General features: G+C 31.2%; 4 protein-coding genes across 4 annotated transcripts; 2 read left to right on the plus strand and 2 right to left on the minus strand.

Moving 5' to 3' along the window:
* Nucleotides 1-385: 385 nt before the first annotated feature.
* On the plus strand, nt 386-1744 carry SAPINGB_P002249 (uncharacterized protein; the record flags this gene model as incomplete). The annotated part of the gene is made up of 1 exon (XM_031996968.1): nt 386-1744. The coding sequence occupies one exon, from the start codon at nt 386-388 to the stop codon at nt 1742-1744; it is 1359 nt and encodes a 452-aa protein (XP_031852859.1).
* Nucleotides 1745-1811: 67 nt separating this feature from the next.
* SAPINGB_P002250 (uncharacterized protein) lies at nt 1812-2811 on the minus strand (the record flags this gene model as incomplete). The annotated part of the gene is made up of 4 exons (XM_031996969.1): nt 1812-2347; nt 2410-2509; nt 2632-2703; nt 2797-2811. 4 exons carry the CDS (start codon nt 2809-2811, stop codon nt 1812-1814), a joined length of 723 nt encoding a protein of 240 aa, XP_031852860.1.
* Nucleotides 2812-4046: 1235 nt separating this feature from the next.
* SAPINGB_P002251 (uncharacterized protein) lies at nt 4047-6220 on the minus strand (the record flags this gene model as incomplete). Its single annotated transcript, XM_031996970.1, has 2 exons — nt 4047-5671; nt 5758-6220. 2 exons carry the CDS (start codon nt 6218-6220, stop codon nt 4047-4049), a joined length of 2088 nt encoding a protein of 695 aa, XP_031852861.1.
* A 1773-nt stretch (nt 6221-7993) lies between these two features.
* On the plus strand, nt 7994-9762 carry SAPINGB_P002252 (uncharacterized protein; the record flags this gene model as incomplete). Its single annotated transcript, XM_031996971.1, has 3 exons — nt 7994-8168; nt 8346-9030; nt 9105-9762. 3 exons carry the CDS (start codon nt 7994-7996, stop codon nt 9760-9762), a joined length of 1518 nt encoding a protein of 505 aa, XP_031852862.1.
* Between the last annotated feature and the right edge of the window lie 11302 nt (nt 9763-21064).

Below are 21064 nucleotides of genomic sequence, written 5' to 3' on the forward strand. Positions count from 1 at the left end.
AAAAAATAAAATATAGTTTGAGTCACGTGATATTAAGCCGCATCTTAAAGTAGAAAAAAATTAAAAAAAAATTTTATTTTCTCTCTCCATTTTTTTTTTTTTTCTTTTCTTTTCTTCTACCATCATCATCATCCTTAAAAGCTTTAACAAGCCCCCACTCAAATATCCTCTATTAATCCATCTTTTTAAAAGAGAAGAAAAAAAATCACGATTGGCCTTCTAAGGGTTCTCCTCTCGTGTCTTCAATAGAACTCCTGTTTTTATTTGCTTATTATTTATTATTTTTCCCCTCCCTATCTATCATCTTGTTTTTACAACTATTTATTAATAATATAATACCAGATTCCACAGGCACTGCTGCTACCAATTTAGCCCTTGAACAAAAATGTCTTCATCATCACTACCATCCAAGTCTAATCATACAGACACCATCAAACCAGTTGACCCATTCTACGGTTCCGTAGATTCCAAAGTCCCCGAGACAGAGATCTATGAAGAACAGGATATCGTTAAAGACTCGTATGATCGTGACACTGTTGTAGAAGTTGATTCTGCAACCATCACGGCCACCGCTGCTACCAACCAACTGGATATTTACCCTACAGACCAGCCCATTGGGTTTTGGAAGAAAACAGGTCTTAAGCTTAATAGCTATTTCCCATTTATTTTCTCCAAACGGTTTGCAATCATTTTTGTCCATGGTCAGATCCTGTCTCTCTGTATTGTGTCTACAAATACGCTCACGACCTTCATGTCCAATAATGGCGTCAATATCCCTGCGTTCCAGTCTTTGTTTGTCTATGTTATTTTGGCTTTGATCTTTGTCCCCTATACCATCTACAAGCATGGCTTCCTTCATCTCTTTAAACAGATTTGGTTCCGTAGTGGATGGAAGTACTTTATTCTTGCGTTTGCTGATGTCCAAGGTAACTACTTTATTGTCAAAGCCTACAACTATACAAACTTATTGTCTGCTTCGCTACTCGATAATCTTGCCATTGTTTTTGTTGTGATTCTTTCATTTTTGTTTCTCAAGGTGCGCTATCATTGGGCGCAGTGCCTTGGTATTATTGTCTGTATTGGTGGCTCCGTCGTTGTTGTTGTTTCCGACTTGCTTACAGACAAAAACTGGGCTCCCTCCGATCCTCTTAAAGGTGATTTATTTGTTGTTCTTTCTGCCTTTTGTTACGGTCTTTCAAATGTTCTTGAAGAGTTTTTGGTTTCCAAAGCTCCAGTTTACGAAGTTGTCGGCCAACTCGGTTTCTTTGGAACATTTATTATTGGCGTTCAATGCGCCATTTTTGAGCGTGGTTCCATGCGCAATGCCAACTGGCAACCCAAGATTGGTGGTTACCTTACTGGATATACTTTGTCCATGTTGATTCTTTACTGTACTGCTCCTATTCTTTTCCGCATGTCGTCTAGTGCCTTTTACAATCTGTCTTTGCTCACATCCGACTTTTGGTCTCTTATTATTGGTATTCGTGTGTTTGGTTACTACGTCTTTTGGCTCTATCCCGTTGGCTTTGTCTGCATTATTATTGGTGTTATTATTTACCATTTGGTGCCCAAGAGCAGAAAGACTGAGGCTAATAAACCATGGCTTGGTGAGAACCAGGAGCTCGGCGTTTCTGGGTTTGGTACGGCTAAACGTGATATTGAACGTAAAGAGCAAACCAAGAATAACGTTGACGATGATGCCAAAAGCCCTGATGAGGAATCTTCAAGACCTATAGATTTTTGAAAGTGTTATATATATATATATATATCACCGTTATCCATAGTATATTTCTTATTTTTAGTTATTTAGTTTAAAGCTTTTCCTTTTCAGTTACTTCCACCACTTGTTCACCACCTATATATGGTGGAATATCAAAATCCCATTTGGCTGCAAAGTCCTTGGAAATAAACCGGCCACCCACAAAGTGTCTTCCCTTGAAAAACTTTGCAGCAGGTTTAGGTCCTGTAAGAGATACAAGCACTTCAGGTGCATATGTGTTACCTTCAAGAGGTCCCTGGTCAACATCCCAAGATGATGGAATGTCGACTGCAGTTATAGGTACAGAATCTTGTGATTCTTGGAGAAGTCGTAGAATCTCATCAAATGGTGGGCGCATGGGAGGTTTAAATGAAAAGCCGAAAAGTGCATCGATAACATGATTAACCTTGGAAGGTCCTGAAAGTGCAGCAGCTACTTCAGCGGCAGTAGAAATTTCTGGGATTCCAAGGTTTTTGAGCTGGGTTTCTAAGCGAATAAGATGTTCATGGCGCGATTTACGAGGGTAGTAGTAAGAGAGTGAATATCCCCAAAGAGACAAGTGGCGTGCAGCAACCAACCCGTCACCGCCTAGAATTAGAAATGGTTAAAAAAAAAAAAAGAGAGATTTTATGGAATTGAATAAAACTTACCATTGTTGCCAGGACCAGCAAGAACAAGAACCTTGGAACCCTTTTCTAGAGGCTGGACTTTAAGAACGGCCTCAGCTACAGAGAGTCCTGCAAGTTCCATCTAATGTCAAAAGTTAATAATAGTCTGGAGAATTGGAAGTCGATATTGCCCATAATTTTTTGGGGGGTTTTTCTTTTTTTTTTTTTTTTTTTTTGAAATATTATTATTATTATATAACTTACCAGTTGGTCTAGAGAAAAGGCTTGTGTTGACATGAGTTCTTTATCAACAGCAGCGGCCACAGAAGCAGAGAGCTTAAGAAGGGAAATTTAAGTATTAGAAAGTTGTCAATTGGAATTGAAATTAGAATTGAAATTGGGACTGGAATTTGAAATCAAATCACTCACATAGCGCATTGACATTTTTTTCCTTTTGTTTTTCTTTTTGTATTGTTGGTTTTTGTTAGTTTGAAGAGGGGAAAAGGATTTGTTAGTTGGTGATAAAGATTGCAATTGGTTTGGAGGATTTATAAAAGAGATGGAAAGAGAAAGAAGAAAGGAAGAAAAAAAAAAAAAAAAAAAGGCAACCAGTCACTCCACTTAAATATAAAAAAATATAATATATATATTTAAAAGGTATTTTTTTTATGGAGAAGAATTTATGAAATGAGCGGATTACATCAATCTTATATAGAATCAATTTTAGTCAGTTTCTGTAAAAAAAAATAAAAAAATAAAAAGAAAGAAAAGTCCCTCTATGGTGATACTCCGAGGGTTCCCGTCCTTCCCATGCCTTTGTTCTTTTGTTGATATCATAGTTATTTAAATAATTTTTTTTTAAAAAATGTAATTCAACTTCTTGTTTATCAATTGACTTTACTAGTTATACTAAAGGTCCTTTTTTTTTACTTAGTATAGTATTATTGTATATATTGTATATACTGTATATATATATATATATGTTAGATTCTACTCAAGAACTAGACAATCAAGTCAATTGGAATCATCAATACAAATTTTAATCTGCTACAAAAAAAAAAATTCATAAAATACTAAAATACTAAAATCTTATATTTAAAAAACAAAATAAAAAAAACTATCTAAAGAATCAACAATTCATCTACAAAACATATTTCTATATATATATATATATATAATGCCCACAGCTTAGCTTTGGAACGCGCTCATTGTCGACCAACAACCATTACCCAAAGCCGTGCCCAATTATTGTCCCCCCCCTTCTGCATCATCAAGAAAATTAAAGCCCACTTATTCAATCTGCTTAGCTTTCAGTTCTCACTTCTCATTTCCATTCATTTTCATCACCAAGACTGCTTGCTATCCTCATTCTCCATAAGTAAATCCCCCAACCTATCTTGTTGCCAGGTCTTTTAGAATAGTAAAATATTGGTACAAGTAAGCATTCCATTGTATAGTGCAATTGTCTCAAGACAAGGCAGACGTTTTTTTTTTTTGGTTGCCAAGCTTAAAGCTACACTTAACTTTTTCTTATGATTTACTTGGTTTATTCTTAGTTTTAAATAAAAAAAAAATTCAAATCAAATACTAAAACTACACTTTTATTTATTATTTTTTTTTTGTACAAGATCATTCTCATTATCGTAAAATCATCATAATCATCATAATCATCATCATTATTATCGCAACTTAGGAAACACATCTAAAAGAGAAGACTGTTGCTTGCCATTCTTTGCATCATCGAAAATGTTCCAAAATCTAAGCGTTTCATCACCAGCTCCAGTTGCAATCGTACGGCCATCCGGACTCATGGCCAAGTATAGCACACGATATGAATGACCCGTAAGAACAGCAACCTGTTGCATTGTTGGGTATTTCCACACAACAACCTGGTTTTGGGAGTACCCATGTGTCGACACTAATTCGTTCGACACCTTGCTCCATGCCAAGTTGCACACCTGACTACCGGTATCAATTTCATTCAAACATGTACCTGTTAAGGTGTTCCAAAACCGGATGCGACGGTCAGCAGTTCCTCCGCCAGTGGCCAAAAGTCCACGGGTATGAGGGCTCCACGCAATGGCTTTGATAGCCGCCTTGTGGTCGGTGAACCGGTAAAGCTGCTGCTCATTCATACCGTCCCATACAATCAGCCGGTTGTCGTTCCCGCCGCTAGCCAACTGGTTGTCTTCAGTGTTCCACTTGAGGCCGCACACCTCTTGCTTATGTCCTGTTAACCGCTTAATATAATGATCTGCAATGCGCACATCGCGATGCAGAATGGTGCGGTCTCTGCTGCCGCTGGTAAGAATGTGACCGTTCCATGCAAGCGCACCTGCTCGCTTGTCGTGACCAGTCATGCTACGGACCAGTTTTTGGTGCTCAGCGTCCCAAATTTGAACGGTGCCACTGCGTGTTCCAATTGCAAGATGGGTTCCACGTTTGATCCAGGAGATGGATGTCACCATTTCCTCGGATCCAAGGTCGCAAAGATTAGTCACGTAACTTGTTTCGGCGTTCCAAATGTAGACCTTGCTGCCTAGACCAACTCCGAGAACGTTTTGGGACCCCCAGTCGACAAGGTTAAGATAAAAGTCATCGACAAGATCAGGGGCATCGAGGACCTTGTAAGGGATTTTAGAGATTCCTCGTGGAGCGCGTGTAGGGGAAAGCAGCAGCTTTTGAGACTCCAGTCGAACCGGCGAGGTGGAGTACATGGGATGAGTAGGATCAATGGTGTGAGGAGTAGTAAAGGATGATGAAAAGGAGGAATAAGAGGAAGAAGAGGAAGAGGCGGAGAAAAGGACATCGGAAGCAGAGCATCTGCGGGAGGTGTTTGGGGTTTTTTCAGGAGTTGCCATGACAGATTCAAGGCTGGTATCCGAGTTATGTCTAGAGTAGTAACTTGTAGAGAAGGAGCTACGGTTAGCGCTCTTGTATTGGAAAATGTTACCATTGCTTGGGGTAGTATTTGTTGAGCGAATGCTTCTTGGAGGGGTGATGACCCCTGGGTAGTGAATGGAAGAGGAAGATGATGAGGAAGAAGATGATGATGAAGATGCAAAAGATGACATGCTGGAAGAAGAGGAGAGGGTAGTGGCAACACTTGGGCGACGTTGGTGTTGGCTTGAGGGGGTACGAGAGTAGTTGAAGTTGTCAGTAGCTGAAAGTTCTGCAAGGGATGAGTTTGAATTTGAAGGGGTGATGATTGATTGTGGAGGAGGAGCTGGAATTGTAGAAGGAACGTCATTTCCAAAAAGCTCAGCTTTAAGGAGGGTAGAGTAGATTTTGTTTGCTTGTTCGACTAGAAATTTGTTAGAAAGGGCGAATGATTTTATATGTATATATATATATAACATTTCAAAAAAGAAAAATAATAAATATACATACTTTTTTGGTGATGAAGTTCAGTCACAACTGGAGTGGTTTGTTCTTTTTGGTTGTTTGAATTGCTAAGGGGGGCCTCCTTGGCCAGCGAGAAGGCTGCTTGGATGTTATTTGCATTACGCATTGGAATAAACCGGTCGCCATAAACAAGAGATCCCTGGCGTTGTTTTTTGCGAGATGGAGTTTGCTGGGGTGATAATGGAGAAGAATAGGGTGATAAAGGTTGTTGTTGAAGTATTTGATGTAAGTTTTGTTGTCGTGGAGAGTGGTGAATTTTAGAGTATGAAGAAGAGTTTGTAGAAGCCAAAGATGAGTTTGGAGTGACTGGAGATGAAATGTGATGTTTCCTTGGCTGTAATGGAGATGAAGATGATAAAGATGAAGGAATGAATGTAGTTGTTGTTGCAGCAATGTCAATGGAGATTGTTGGTTTTGAAGCAGATGCTGGAGGTGAATATTGAGACATTGTGAGATTGTGAGATAGTGAGATAATGGATTGTAAGATTGTAAGATTTTTGATGAAAGAGATTTATTTAATTATTAGCAATTAATTACAAGAAAAAAAAAGCCACCAGCAAGAAAGGATCAGTCAGTATTATAAATAAGGAAGAAAGCAAATGTTAAAGTCAAGCAAGTAAGTAAGTAAGCAATTGTATAATAATATAAATTTTTGAAGATATCAAATAGAGAATATTGATAATAATAAAAAAATGATATTTACAAATAAAATTGAAAAAAAAAATAAAATAAAATAAAAAGCAGTGATGATGTGTTTATATTTATATATAAAAAAAAAACAACCAAGCTGTTTGATTGTTTGTTTGTTTGTCTACCAGCTTTATTTTTTATTTTTTTTTCTGTTTTTAGGCTGGCTGGCTGGCTGGCTGGCTGGGTTGTGATGGTTGTGATGGTGGTTGTGATGTTTTTTTTTTTTTTATAAGGCTGGCTGGCTGGCTTTTTTTATGCTAACAACGAGGTTTCTTAGGAGTAGCCAAAGAAGAAATTCTGGCAGTCAACAAAAAAAAAAAAAAAAAAAAAGAAATTTTTAAACGTTGCAACAATAAAAAATGGCAGGCGAAGGGCTGGGCTGGGCAGGTTGGCATGTTGGCAGACAGGTTGGTAGGCAGGCTGGCTGGCTTGAAAGGCTTGAAAGGCTTCTAAATAGGCTGGCTGATGGAATTGCAGGCTGAATGGTAACAAATATTTGTAGTATTTTTTTATGGTACAACTATAGTACCAATAAAGTACCACTAAAATACCACTAAAATACTATTACAATAATACTACAATAAAGCAAATTCGGTTACACAAAGAGGTGTGGCTGAAAGTGTCACAAAGTACGCATGTGACCAAATGAGGCAAACATTGCTGGACATGGCTAATAACTTAAAAAATAAAATAACTTAAAAATAAATAAAAGATTTCATTCTCAAATATACGCTTATCAGTTCTTAACCTACTTAAATATATATATAAAAATATTATTATTTCCATGCAGGAAAGAACCCGCCGCACAGCTAAATCAAAGGCATCTCTTCTTCTTCTTCTTCTTTTTTTTTTTTTTTTTTTTTCTTTTTTCATGTCCAGCCCCTCGTACGTAGGTTTAAAAAAGATCTTGACAAGCAGTTGCCATAACAACTTACAAAAGAACAAGATTATTAAAGAAGAAGAAGATTATTATAATAATTATAATTATAATTAATTAAGATATAGAAGGAAAGCTTTGTTTTTTATTTATTTATTTATTTTTTGCTGCTGATGTCAAAACGTTTTACTTGTTGTTGTTTTAATTAAAATTTTACTTTAAAATAATTTTATTATTTAAATCACATCGTGATAATAATAATTATATAATTATTTCCTCTTTAAGTCAATTAAAAAAAAATAAATAAAATAAAATAAACCTTCAAAACAAACCCAGCCAGCCTATTCCCTTCCATTTTTTTTTCTTACTTTCTTACTTTCTTACTTTCCTTCTAAATAACAAATCTTAAAAAGAACAATAAAATAAGCAATCTTCACACAGATCTGAAATAAAAATTAAAAAATTAAAAAAAAAAAAAACTAGACTAAACCAAAAAATGTCGAGTAGCATCATCTCAAAAACAAATACCTCCACCTTTGATATTGTATACCTATATACCTATCAACAAAAACCTTCTCATCATCTTTCTCTATCCCCACCATATCCAATGCTAACTAAGGAAACTCTTTTATTATTTAGAGGTCCCCGGACCAAATGCGACGCCGAAAAATTGTCAAAAAAGGATTCAGACTTACCCTCATGGTCTGCGGCCATAGTGGAACAGGCAAATCAACCTTCATCAATACCCTTTGTGAAGGTGAAGTCTACCCAGAAATGGGTACAACCTCTCCTCCAAATCCCACCATGGAGATTGGGACCCGAACTGTTGGTATGTCTGATTGTTATCCATCACATTGGACCTGTCATTTTTCCCCACCCTCTTTTTTTTTTTCTTCTTCATTTTCCTCTCCGATCTCTCTCTCTCTCTCTCTCTCTCTCTGTAAATCTCTCTCAAAATCTCTCTCTAAATTTCTAAAAAAAATTGCCCTAACTTAATCCCATATAGACCTAAATGAACCTGATGGAACTGTCATCACCCTCTCAGTAGTAGACACACCTGGATTTGGAGACAATATCGATAATTCCAAATGTTGCAACAAGATTATCGATTATCTCAAAAAACAATTTGACGAGATTTTAGAAGAAGAATCAAGAGTCAAGAGAAACCCCCGTTTTGTAGATAACCGCGTACACGTTGCCCTCTACTTTGTCGCCCCCACAGGTCATGGTCTTCGCGAACTTGATATTGAAGTAATGACTGCTCTTTCCTCTCTTGTCAATGTCATTCCAGTTATTTCCAAAGCAGATACTCTTACCTCTGGGGAACTCACCTTTAACAAAAAAGTCATTATGCAGGATATTAAGGACTACAATATCCCCATTTATTACTTTTCTTGTGACCCAAATGACGACGAGTGCTTGGAAGAATGCATTGCCCTCCGTGACTTGGTCCCCTTTGCCATTGTGGGCTCTAACGAAACAGACAAGGATGGAGATGAATTTATCAGAATCCGTAAATACCCCTGGGGGACTGTCCGCATTGAAGATACTGAGCACTCAGATTTTATTGCTCTTCGTTCAGTTCTTTTTGGCTCCCATTTGCAAGAGCTACGTGATATTACCCACGAGGTTTTGTATGAAAAGTACAGAACTGAAAAGCTTTCAGAGAATTCAGGAAATGGATACAATGAGTAAAGTTTGGGGGAAAAGAATAGTTTGGATATTGCTTTTTTTTTTCTAATCTTTTTTTTTTTTTTTTTTTTAGTGACCAACCCATGTCAAGATCTCGTCACAACTTTTTGGCTCAACCTATGCTCAATGGTGGAAGTGCCACCCCTGCAAATAATAGCATGTACCTGGACCAAAAAACCTTGAAGGATATTGAAGAAAAGGTTTCACGTGAAATTCAAGAAAAACGCAAGGAATTGTTTGCTAGAGAAGAACAACTTCGTGACATTGAATCTCAGCTGCATCGTGATGGAAAAGCTGGTGCTGAAGATGGTGCTGCTGTTGCTGCTGTTGCCGCTGCCGCTGCTGCTGCTGCTGCTACTACTACTACTACCAATATTAACACAACAATGAATGGGACTTTGCCCAAGAATGGTAGCATGGCTTCTGTCTCCACCAATGGAATTGCAGGTGCTCGTGGAGGTAATGGTACAATGAATACCACGACCAGCACGGCCACTGGGGTATCTAATGGCAATAGCAATAACAATTCAGTTGCTAGTCCTCGTCATGTTACTACCTCGACCAAGGGCAAGGAGCTTACCCAGCACCATGCAGCAATGGCGGCCGCTGCTGCTGCTGCTGCTGCTGTCGGAGAAGATGTGGATGACTCTGATGGGTATCATCATTATTCTTCAACCAATAGTCACAAGAGAGATGGGTCGAATAATAATAATAATAAGGATTCTCCTTGAAAGAATAAATGGAGTATTATTATCGAGGGTAATAAAAAAATGGGGGGGATGGGGAAAGAAAATTAATTAACTAATGGTATGATTATATTTGTAGAGTATCTAGCTTTCATTAAATGAAATGATTTTAAACGGGTATTTTTTTTTTCAAATAACCCCCCATGATGTTCTTCCTTTCCATAGTTTTACTTGGTTTTTTTTTTTTGTTTAAGGAGACTTTGTGTTTGGTTTGTTTAGTTTATAGTTAGGCAGATACAAGGTATACAATTAGTATCATCAAACAACAAATGATAGTAGTTTAAAAAAAAAAATTAATTTTAATTTTAATTTTAATTTTAATTTTAAACAAGAGTTAAAAAGGAAAAGAAGAAAGGAAGTGGATCCAAATTTTTTTTTTTATGGTTATTCCTAAGGAATTAAAAAAAAAAAAAAAGAAAAAAAAAGAAGAAACTCTCGATGACTAAAGGACCCACACTAATTCAGGGGGGGATGGATGAGGGGTACAAAGGAGAGGGGGGATTTTTGACTTTTAAAAAAAAATTCAAAAAAAACGGCTTTTTAATAAATAAATAAAAAAGGTATCTGCCCCCTAGCGGAATTGAACCGCTGACCTTTGCATATACTCATGAAAATTACGAGTGCAACGCTCTACCCCTAAGCTAAACGGGCTTAAAGTGTTTATGCTTTTATGGATATATATGGAAAGTTTTCTTTTTCTTTTCCATCTAGTGGTCACGTGATTAAGTGTTTATTTTTTTTATTAAAAAAACAAATTTGAAATTGTTTGCTTATTATTTTTTCAAGCTTTATATTAAAAAAAAAAAAAAAAATATATATATATATAAGGGTTTTAAATTTATCGTTAACCAAGATAATAATCCATCGAATAAATATATATGTTAAAGATTTCTTTCTGATTTGCTGTTGGTGTTGATTTCTTTGTTCTACTTTTTTATTTTTAATATTTTGAAGTTTTTTGAAGTTTTTTTTTTCTTTTTTTTTTACTTTACCACCAACCAACCACCTGAATAAAATTTCTATATAGATTCCCTCCCAATTCCCAATTTATAAAAAATTAAAAAAAATATATATATATATCACCACTCTTCCCCCCTCCCTAAATACCCATTAAAAAGTTATTATTATTTTTTTTTGTTTTTGTTGCAATAACCTGATGCTGTTACTGTTACTGTTACTGTTACTGTTGTTGAATAATCCTTTTTTTTTTATACCCAAATGAATCTTCTATATATATATATATACCTTTAAATGACAAATGCGTGTGTGTATGCACTTTTTTTCATTCAGTGTGTGCGACAAATACATCACACTGAAAAAAAAAAAAATTTTTTCTTAATAAACTTTGTCATGCCACTCTTATAATTAATTAATCAATCAATTAATGCATATTCAGTTCTTTTATTTATTTATTTATTTATTTATTTATTTATATATATATATATATATGTATGTATACTGATGCAACTGCCAAACAAAAAGTGTAAATAACATATTTGGACCTAGTTTGTCCAAATAGAAGAAGAATAAGAAAAAAAAATTTTACAAGAGAATTTAGAAAGAATCAACAAAAAATATAAACATCTCATGACAATTTAATGGCATGATATACCCAACTATTCAACTAGTTATTTATTTAATTTTTATTCAATTTGATTAATTGGTCAAAATGTGAAAAAAAAAATTTTTTTTATTCCTTCAATATGAGAGCTTTAAAATAATAAATGATTGTTGTTGCAAACCTTCAAATAACAAAAAAAAACCATGATTACTTTAAATGGAAGAAGGACTAATGGTTGGAATTTTCCTTCCTTTTTCCCTTTCTATCTTTCTTTCTAACGGTTTACGCGTCTTTTTTTTTTTTTCTTCTTCTTCTTCTTCTTTGGAATTTTTCTTATTGGTCTATTACCCATTTTTCTCTCTTTTATTTTTTTTTCTATTTCTTTTTAAGGAAACATATATACATATATAACCTTATATTCTTTTTTTGTGAATATACATATATACCAACCCTAGTCATATCATGAGATTTTAAATCTCTGTTAATAACGATTATTTTTTTTTCTTCTTCTTCTTCTTCAATTTCTAAATAAGTCTAATCCAGTTACTCTAAGCGAATATGTCAAATTCAATTAAAAAACTCTTTCTTTTTTCTATTCATTATAATTATAATTGGTTTTTTTTTTTTGCTAAACTGGTGGTTTGAAAAAATATATATATACCATATTTTCTTTCTATTAAACTTTACTGTAATTCATTCTCATTTATCAACCTCAAATATTTAAAAGGATTTGTGTTATATATAATTATTATTAAAATAGTATAAACCTTCCAAAACAATACCTTTTTATACTATTTTTATAAACCATTTCACATCACCTTACTTTAAAATTTATCTCTTATTTTTTTTTTTTTGGCATGGCTGTAATTATAGCTCTTGGTACAAGAAGTATGTGCTTAACGATTTTGCTTTTCTTTCTTTGCGCCCCCCTGAATATTATATCCCGCCTTAATATATTTAATGTTACACCAAGAAACTACCTACCTATAATTAATTAAAAAGAAAAAATTTGATAACATGTTATCGGACCCTTAAAAGGACTTGTTACTTTACAATTTTGAAAAAAAAAAAAAAAATTTAGTCACACTCATGATTCTTTAAAATATTTACCATATTATTTCTAATTTAATAATCCTTTTATTGTTTTCTAATTTATAATATTGTTTTTTTCTTTACTTTGTTAAAAAAAAAAAAAAACTCATTTCAAAATCTTTGAGATATGAACCTCAACTAGTTGTACTTAGTACTTGTGAATTACATGGTGGTTGTGTGTTAAATGTCAAACATTTTCTCTACATAATTACAAAAGGTATACCTTCAAGCTTAGTTTATTTTTTTTTAATTATTATTAATCATTGTTATTATCAATTAATTTAAATTATATCATTTCTTATAAAGTTGAAATCGAAATAAAACAATTTGTTTTATTGCACTATTCAAAAAAAAAAAAAAAATTGATTTGAAGAAATTAGTTTTTTTTTTAAATACATTTTTTAATTCTAACTTTTTTTGAATCTAGTTTTCTTGTCTATCCAATATTTAAACTTGATTTGACTTTTGACTTTTTGTTTCAGTATTCTGATTCCTATAATTTATATTTGAGATTCTTTACCATTTCTTAAAATGTACTTGTATTTCTTTAGTGTACTTCAATGAGACTTTTTACAATTCATTTTTTTTCTCACTCTAATACCTTAAAAAAAAGGATAGTATCCTTAAATACCCTATTGTTAATATTAGCCATTACTTTTATCATTGATATAATAAAGTAATAAATTATAATCATGATTAAAGTAAGCATATAAACAATAAATCATTTACAAACTGGTATTCTATAAAAATTCACAACTTTGGATTTAACACAATTAAAAACCTTTTTTTATTAAAAAAAAAAAACTAAAAAATATTTTTATTCTATTAACTCGATATCTTTTAAATCAGTATCTTTTATTTTTTAAAAACGAAATTTTCAAAAAAAAACTTTGTAAATTTGTTTGTTTGTTTGTTTTTATTCAAGGGTTATAGAATTATATAACATCAGCATCTGCGCTATCCTTCTTGTCCATACTATATATCTTTTCATTTTCATAATAAACTTTTAATTTTGGCTTCAACATTGCATCTCCAACAGCCCGAAAATAAGTCCTGATGCCAGCTTACGAGGAACAGGGGGTTAAAAATAACCAAACCTTCCCAACCTATCTCCACTTGTCTTCATCAACGCTGTAATTGTATTTCTTAATCCCTCCAAGCAGAGATAAAGGTTACAATGTCTTGTAAGCCAGTTAAACTGTTTAAGAGAGTCGACATGTCCATTTCTGGAGATATCCATTTCAGAAGGAACTTTGTAAAATGCCATTTTTGAAAAATATCTGTCATGTTTTTTCCCATTATATAGCTGTTATTGGGCTAAAAATACAAGCCTTGATGGCCAAGTTGGTAAGGCGCGTCACTAGTAATGACGAGATCGTCGGTTCGAATCCGGCTCGAGGCAATTACTTTTTATGTTTTTGTTGTTTTTTCAAAACATTTAAAATATGAAATTTCAATTTTTTTTCACTTAATTATTTTCATTCAATCAATTTTGTATGTATAAAGGTAGTAATTAAATTTTATGTGTGTGTGGGATGCTTACTTGCCTTTTTTTTTTTTTTAAGTGTGTTCCCCTGTTTTTATTCGCTATAGTGATATGGCTGAGTTTACTACATATATATATATTACTATGAATTACTATGAATTACTATAAATAAATCCAACATACATACACTTTTTTTTTTCGGTAGCAACAACTAATCTAGTCACTCAAAAGAAGTTTGCAAGTTTGCACAAGCCAACGTGCGTTAGAGTAGTAAACTTAGCATATGCTCATAAGGAAAAAGAAGAGGAGGGGGATGTGCGCGTGTCGATGACGATGATGGTGATGGTGATGGATGTGAAGAATAAGTAAGTATGTAATGTAGATTGCGTAGGTAATACGGTGATAATCCGTAAATGAAAAAATAAAAAAATAAAAAAATAAAAAAATAAAAAAATAAAAAAATAAAAGTATCCTGCTTAATGCACTTATGTACATACATGATTGATTATAATTTAGCAATATTCAAAAAAAATATATATATATTTTTATATAAATTTACTTTTTTTATGACAGCTATTGCCATAGCCCATGTTCTAAGACCCCAGATATTCCAGTATATCGCGAACGCGACTAGAAAGTTGGCCCTCAAGTAGAATAATTTAAGAAAAAAAGAACTTGATATTTCACTATACAGGCATGCCAGATTAAATATATATGTGGACTTAAATCCTTGGCTCTTATCTTTATTCTACGTATTTCCAAATTGAAAATCCCAGTAGTTTGACAGAAATAATGAAAAAAAAAATTCCTTTATTTTTATTTTATTTTTTTTCTTTTAATCAAATATATAAATATATATACTTTGACAAAAAGATTTCATTTGAAGTTAACTTTAAATATCAGGGCTTATGGCCCAGTGTTACCTGAATTCTTTATTTCCCCCCCACCCCGCATCACTAGTATAGTATCTTTGTCTTTTAGCAATTCTCTAGAGTAATCCAGGTTCTTTTAAGCATTAGCTTCAAATTTTTTCTTTCTTTTTTTTTTTTTTTTCAAAAAAATCATATCATCATTATCATCATCATATTACATGAAAAATCTTTAGTGTTTATCATCTAAAAAAAAAAAAACAGTGTCAAAAAGATGGAGGCGTTGTAAATTCCAATTTTTTTTTTCTTTCTTTCTTTTTTACAGGGCCTTTATTATTATTATTATATTTATAATATACAGATCAAGTCTCAACCTTAATTTTTTATTTCTTTTTTCCAGGTAATGAATAAATATAATTGGTCAGGTCAGAATGTCTTCTTTATTTTATTGCACGTTCTGTACAAAAAAGAAGAAGAAAAAAGAATATTTCGTTTTTATGTTGAATTGATGCATCGCGATCAAAGGTTTTTTTTTATTTTATATAATTTTTTTTTTTTTGAGTTCAATGAGAAATTATTTACTTGAACAACAAAAAAAAAATAATAATTATTTTTAATATTTCTTTGTGTTCTTTTTTTTTTTTTTACTAAAAAATAATCAAGTATTCATGAAAATTGATTCAAAGGATGGTGATTATTATGATGGAAAAGAAGAAGAAAATAATTTTAATAATTTTAATAATAATTATAATCCACAGATTTCCGAAAATAAAATAATATATGCTTGAATAATAACTGGGGGAAAAAAAATGAGAAAATAACAAAAATAACAAAAAAGACTTACGATGACCACAAACAACGTCGACATTGGGAAAAGTAATGCCGATCATTGATACAGTTATTATAGTACTCTCTGATATTCCGAATACTCAATGGTTTCATTAGATAAAGAATTAAAGCAATCAAGAGCATTAACCCATTGCCAATAAAAAAGATAATCGTTTTTTTTTTTTTTTCTTTCTTTCTTTCGTTTCTTGTTTTGCTAGACCTTCGGATCATAAATAGTTTATGATCGTGGCATATTATCATCATCACCATCGTAATAATAATAATAATAATTATATTGGCAATCTCCACCCAACACTAGATATTTATATATATATATATTCACGCGAATTTGCCACGCGGTTTCGTGACGTTTTCGTGTGTGTGTGTGTGGGGGGGGGGGGGAGAAAGGATGTAGTAGTAGTAGTAGTAGTAGTAGTAGTAGTAGTAGTAGTAGCTTTTTTTTTTTTTATTTCCCTTTCTTTCTTTCTTTCTTTCTTTCTTTCTACGATGTGAAGATCTTGGGTGGGTTATAAAAATACTTTAAAGGGCAAATTCTTTTTTTTTTTTTTTTATTTGTACTTTTCTTTCTGCTTTAAGATCTTTGGCATCCTAGCAAATTAAAAAAAAAAAAAAAAAAAAACTTTTTTGTTCGCGAATTTTTCTTGCAGGCTACAAGTTTTTTTTTCTCGCTTGTCTAACGGCTTTGTCTTCAACTTTTTTTTTTTTTTATGGAACGGCAGCAACAGCGCTAAGACTTGACTGAAAAAAAAAAATAAAAATAAAAATAAATCAAAAAAAAAAAAAAGACACGGTGAATTACATGCGATATTGCGGGACATTTCTTAAAAGTAAGTTCTTGATGCAAAGCTTCATTTGAAAGAAAGAAAGAAAAAAAAAACAAGAGAAAGAGAAAAAAAGTAGTAGTGAAAAAATAAGTTTGATTTTCATTTTGTTAAATATATAAAGTGTACGATATGCATATTACGCTAATATATATTAAACAAAATGCAGATTTAACTGATTGCTATATGGTTTATTACTTTTATAAATTGATAAGAAATATATATATTTATATCTATTTCTTAGTTTTTGTTCCTGTTGACTATCACGTCTTCTTAAAAGGGAAATACCCTTTTAAAATGTTTTTTTCAAGTAATTGAAGATGTCATTTCTGAAATAACGTCTCGCATTCCTTTATAAATATATATATAGTGAAGACAACAAATCTCCCCTTTGGTCTCTTTTCACTCAACAACTCCTTCTTCCCGTGCCTATTTCAATAAAAAAAAAAGAAGTAGGCTTAAATCTGTATAAATGAAATATGTGCTAAGTTACTCTAGGGGGAGTGGAAGGAGGTTGATAATTATAAAATGTCTTTTTTTATTATTATTGTTAGAGGGAAAAAGAAAGAGAGCACAAAAAGTTATTCGTTTAAAAGTAACCCCACGAAAATTATAAAAAGTGAGAATGTGAATAATACTAAAAGAACTCGAGAAGAAGAAGAAAAGACAAAACCAACATTGCATTCATATCAATGTTGAGCCGCAGACTGCAGTAGACAAAAAAAATCTTTATAGTTATAAAAAAATTTTTTTTTAACTTATATAAGTTAACTATTTTCAAATGATTATACTACATTAGTTTTTATTTTTTTTTTTATTTTTTTTTTATTTTTATTAATTTTTTTAAACCTCCACTTATTCACTCTACTTTTTACAAGTTTCAATATTCTTCTATTTCATACCCCGAAATTCAAATTATTTTCATTTTCATTTTCCTTTTTTCTTTTTCCTTTTTCCTTTTTTTCCTTCTTTTTCATTCTTTATTTTCCTCTCTTGTTTTCCATTTTGTTTTCTAATTTCGTTTCTTTCTCTTTCAGTTATATTTGATTTGGTCCTTGTAGTATCTTAATCAAACCTTTGTCTGGTGTTTCATGTTAATTGTCACAACCCAGCCCACAAAAAAAAAAAAACAAACAAACCAAATATCTAACCAGCCTTCTCTTTGTATATATATACTTTAAAGGTCATAAGCATAAGAACTTTTAGACTATTCTTTTCATCATCTTCTATTAAAAGTCTTGATACATTTAAAACCCTTTGTCTTTTGATTAAACAACAACAATATGAAGTTTTATATTGGTTCTTTTTTATATATATATATTTTATTATTATTATTATTATTATTATTATTATTATTATTATTCTTTATTCAAATCTTTTTTTTTTCTTTTTTGATTCCCTTAAAGAATTTTTTAGAAGAAAAAAATCTCAGGCACACAATGAGCCATAACATGACAGCTTACATGACGAGGAACGGGCCGTAACCTTTTAAATCAATTTGTTTTAAAAAGTAAACAAAAACCAAGGTTCAGTTTAATTAATATCCGTTGCTTGTTGATATTCAATCAACTGATGATGATGGTCTTTGTATTAGACGAAAATAGCTTAAATTTGAAATAAAAAGGTGTTTTACTTTTAACCTTATTACTTAGACTAAATCCCTTTTTTTTTTGTTTATATTCCATTCTTCTTGAAAAAAAAAAATAAATTGATATCATGATATCAAACAATATTTTTAATTAATTTTTTATGATTTTACAATAATGTTTTCTTCTGCCCATTAAATTGAAACACACAATCATTTGATTTTTGTTTAAATTGAAGTAAAATAAAAAATAAAAGTGTTTAAGGCAATTAAACGAGAAATATTTCAAAAAAAATAAAATAAAATAAAATAAAATAAAAATAACGTGTACAACGCACGGCTGTGCAGTTCCAGTAACATAATTATGTAGCAATTTCCCATTTAAGTATTTTTTTAAAAAAAATAATGTTGTATTTTCACAGATTTATATATGCACCTTTATATTTTTGTCAACAGTTTTATTTATCCGGTGTGAGTGAAAAATGTAATTGTAACTGTAACTGTAATTGTAACCAAAAAAATAAAAAAAAAAACAAAAGCCGTACAAAAGTTAAAATTCCAAATCCTTACCATTGGATTCCTGTCAAAATCAAAATCAAAATCGAAAGTCAAAATCAAAATCAAAAATCAAAAATAACAAAATCATAAAAAAAAGAAAAAAAAAATGCCATATAAAGAAGCAGGAGAAAGTGGACCCAATAAAAGGGGAAGGTCTTTCAGTATTAATTGCATTGCATACATTAAGACCCCCGATTTTTATTTTATTTTATTTTATTTTATTTTCACTCATTCAAAAAAAAAAAAACCGATATCCGGATAGAAATAAACATTTATTTCCATAATATCCGATTGATGTCTCTTAAGCGATATACAGTAATGGTATATGTGGGATATAGATGTATCAAAAAGTAATAACTAAAAATTGTTTTCACAGAAACCTGAATTCAGAAATAATCTTATAAGCTCCAATGATTCGGAATAAATGAAAATATCCACATAAAACAAACTAGAATTCAATCATAACTAGCTGAGCTAATGAGCGTTTAAAATATTTGGAATTTCTTCTTCTTCCTTATATAATTTTTTCAAATGTTTGGAGCCCTATCAAAGAAAATAACTAACTGGTTTTGTTTTGAATTTTTTTTTTAATTAGTTTTTTGATTGATTAATTTTAAACAGATTTAAATATATCTATGTCATATTTTCCAAAAGATCGGAAAGATGAAGATTTTTTAAAAAAAATTCTTATATATATATAAAAAAATTATTTTTTTTTTTAATCAACTCTTTGACTAACTAAAAATCCTTTCCATTGGGAAATAGAGAAAAAAATAATTTTATAACGTATACTAGTCTCATAAATTAATTGCACTGATAGAATAAACGAAGACTTTATTTTTTAATTTTTTTTTTAAAAAAAATAAAATAAACAAAATTGCTAATTTTTAGATCTAAAATATAATTTTTTTTCAGTTATACTGGATTAATTTATATTAACAAATTTTTGAAAAGCAAACCTCTTTAAAATGGAAAGTGAAAGTTTTTTTTTTATTTTTATTTTTTTTTAATTTTTTATTTTTTTCATTGTCAAAAAACTTAGTATCGTGCTGAGTTGATGAGCCACATTCCTCTAATAAGAAAAAAAAAAAACGCGTTAAAAATTGGGAAATGAAAATGAACAAAAGTCAATGCTACATTGATTAACTTTTCATGTATGTCATTAGTATCTAAAGCATAAGATCATTGACTCCTGCTTTAAACACTGTAATTTGAAATATAGTAGAGTAGCAACTAAGATAGATAAAGTCAAATTCATCATTCGAAAGAGAAAATAATAAAAAAAAAAACAAAGCAAAAAGATGGAGAAAAAAGCAATTGAATCACTGCGGCTTCACAACAAATCTACTAAATTTAATGCAGTACGATCTTATCGAAAGACAGACATATATATAATTTAAAAAAAAGTTTATCCACTTAAGTTTAAAAAGAATTTTTTTTTTCATTCGTCTTATTCCTAATTCGATTCGAACTCGTCTTTTTATCCGAAGGCGGGCTCTGTTCATTTACCGGAAGGGAGATAGATAATTATCTTATAAGTCTAATAGATTTGCAAAAGCGGGCCAAATGTCTTGAATTGTTTCTTATTTCAGAGAGCCGTAAAGAACAAAAAAAAAAAAGAAATACAAAATTGAATGGAAATGGAAGAATTATAATCTAAGATATTCAAATATGAAAGAAAAAAAAAAAAAAGAAAGAGTATATTTATTCATCAAAGAGATTCATCATAATTAACCTAGAAAGAAAAAAAAAACAATGGTTCGTGCAATGTCTGAAGTTGTTCCTGAGTGTGTTTAACCCAAGCTTGAAATCATTTAGGAACAGAGTGCCAGTTATATTATTATTATCTGGGAAATAATTGAAAGAGAGAGAACCAAAAAATAAAAAAAGAAGGTTGAAAAAAGAATGTATCTAGAAACAGATAATGGGATGAAAAAAAGTGTCAATGGAAAAGACTTTCAGACACTTTTCAAATTATTAAATCTTGTTATTAGGTTGTCTTTAAAATAGTTAATTTTTCCTCAATGCTTTTGGTATTTATCAAAAGAATTTTTTTTTTTTGTAAAAAAAAAATTATAAAAAAAATTCTCAAAAAGATCATTGAAAGTTTCTTTCTATTCACTTTTTGCCTTTAAAAAAATATTTCTTCTTTTACTTTCTAAATGGATTTTTTTTTTTTAAAAAAAAAAAAGGACAAAAGGATTGAATCATGTCTTACTCAGGACTTCCCATTTCAGCAAGGTTCGAAAAAGCACACACAAAGCTGCTTTATTTGACAACTGATTTTTAAACCCCCCAAAAATATATATATATATATATATATATTCATTCGAAATACAATTGCAAAAAAGCGAAACTTTGAAATATATTTTAATTCTTCCAACATAGAAAACTAAGCTAATTAAGAAATTTATATTATTAGTCAAAGACATCGTAGATATGTATATAAATGTGTGTGCGCACGCG

This window comes from Magnusiomyces paraingens (assembly GCF_902498895.1).
Source record: "Magnusiomyces paraingens strain CBS 517.90 genome assembly, contig: contig2, whole genome shotgun sequence".
NCBI lineage: Eukaryota > Fungi > Ascomycota > Dipodascomycetes > Dipodascales > Dipodascaceae > Magnusiomyces > Magnusiomyces paraingens.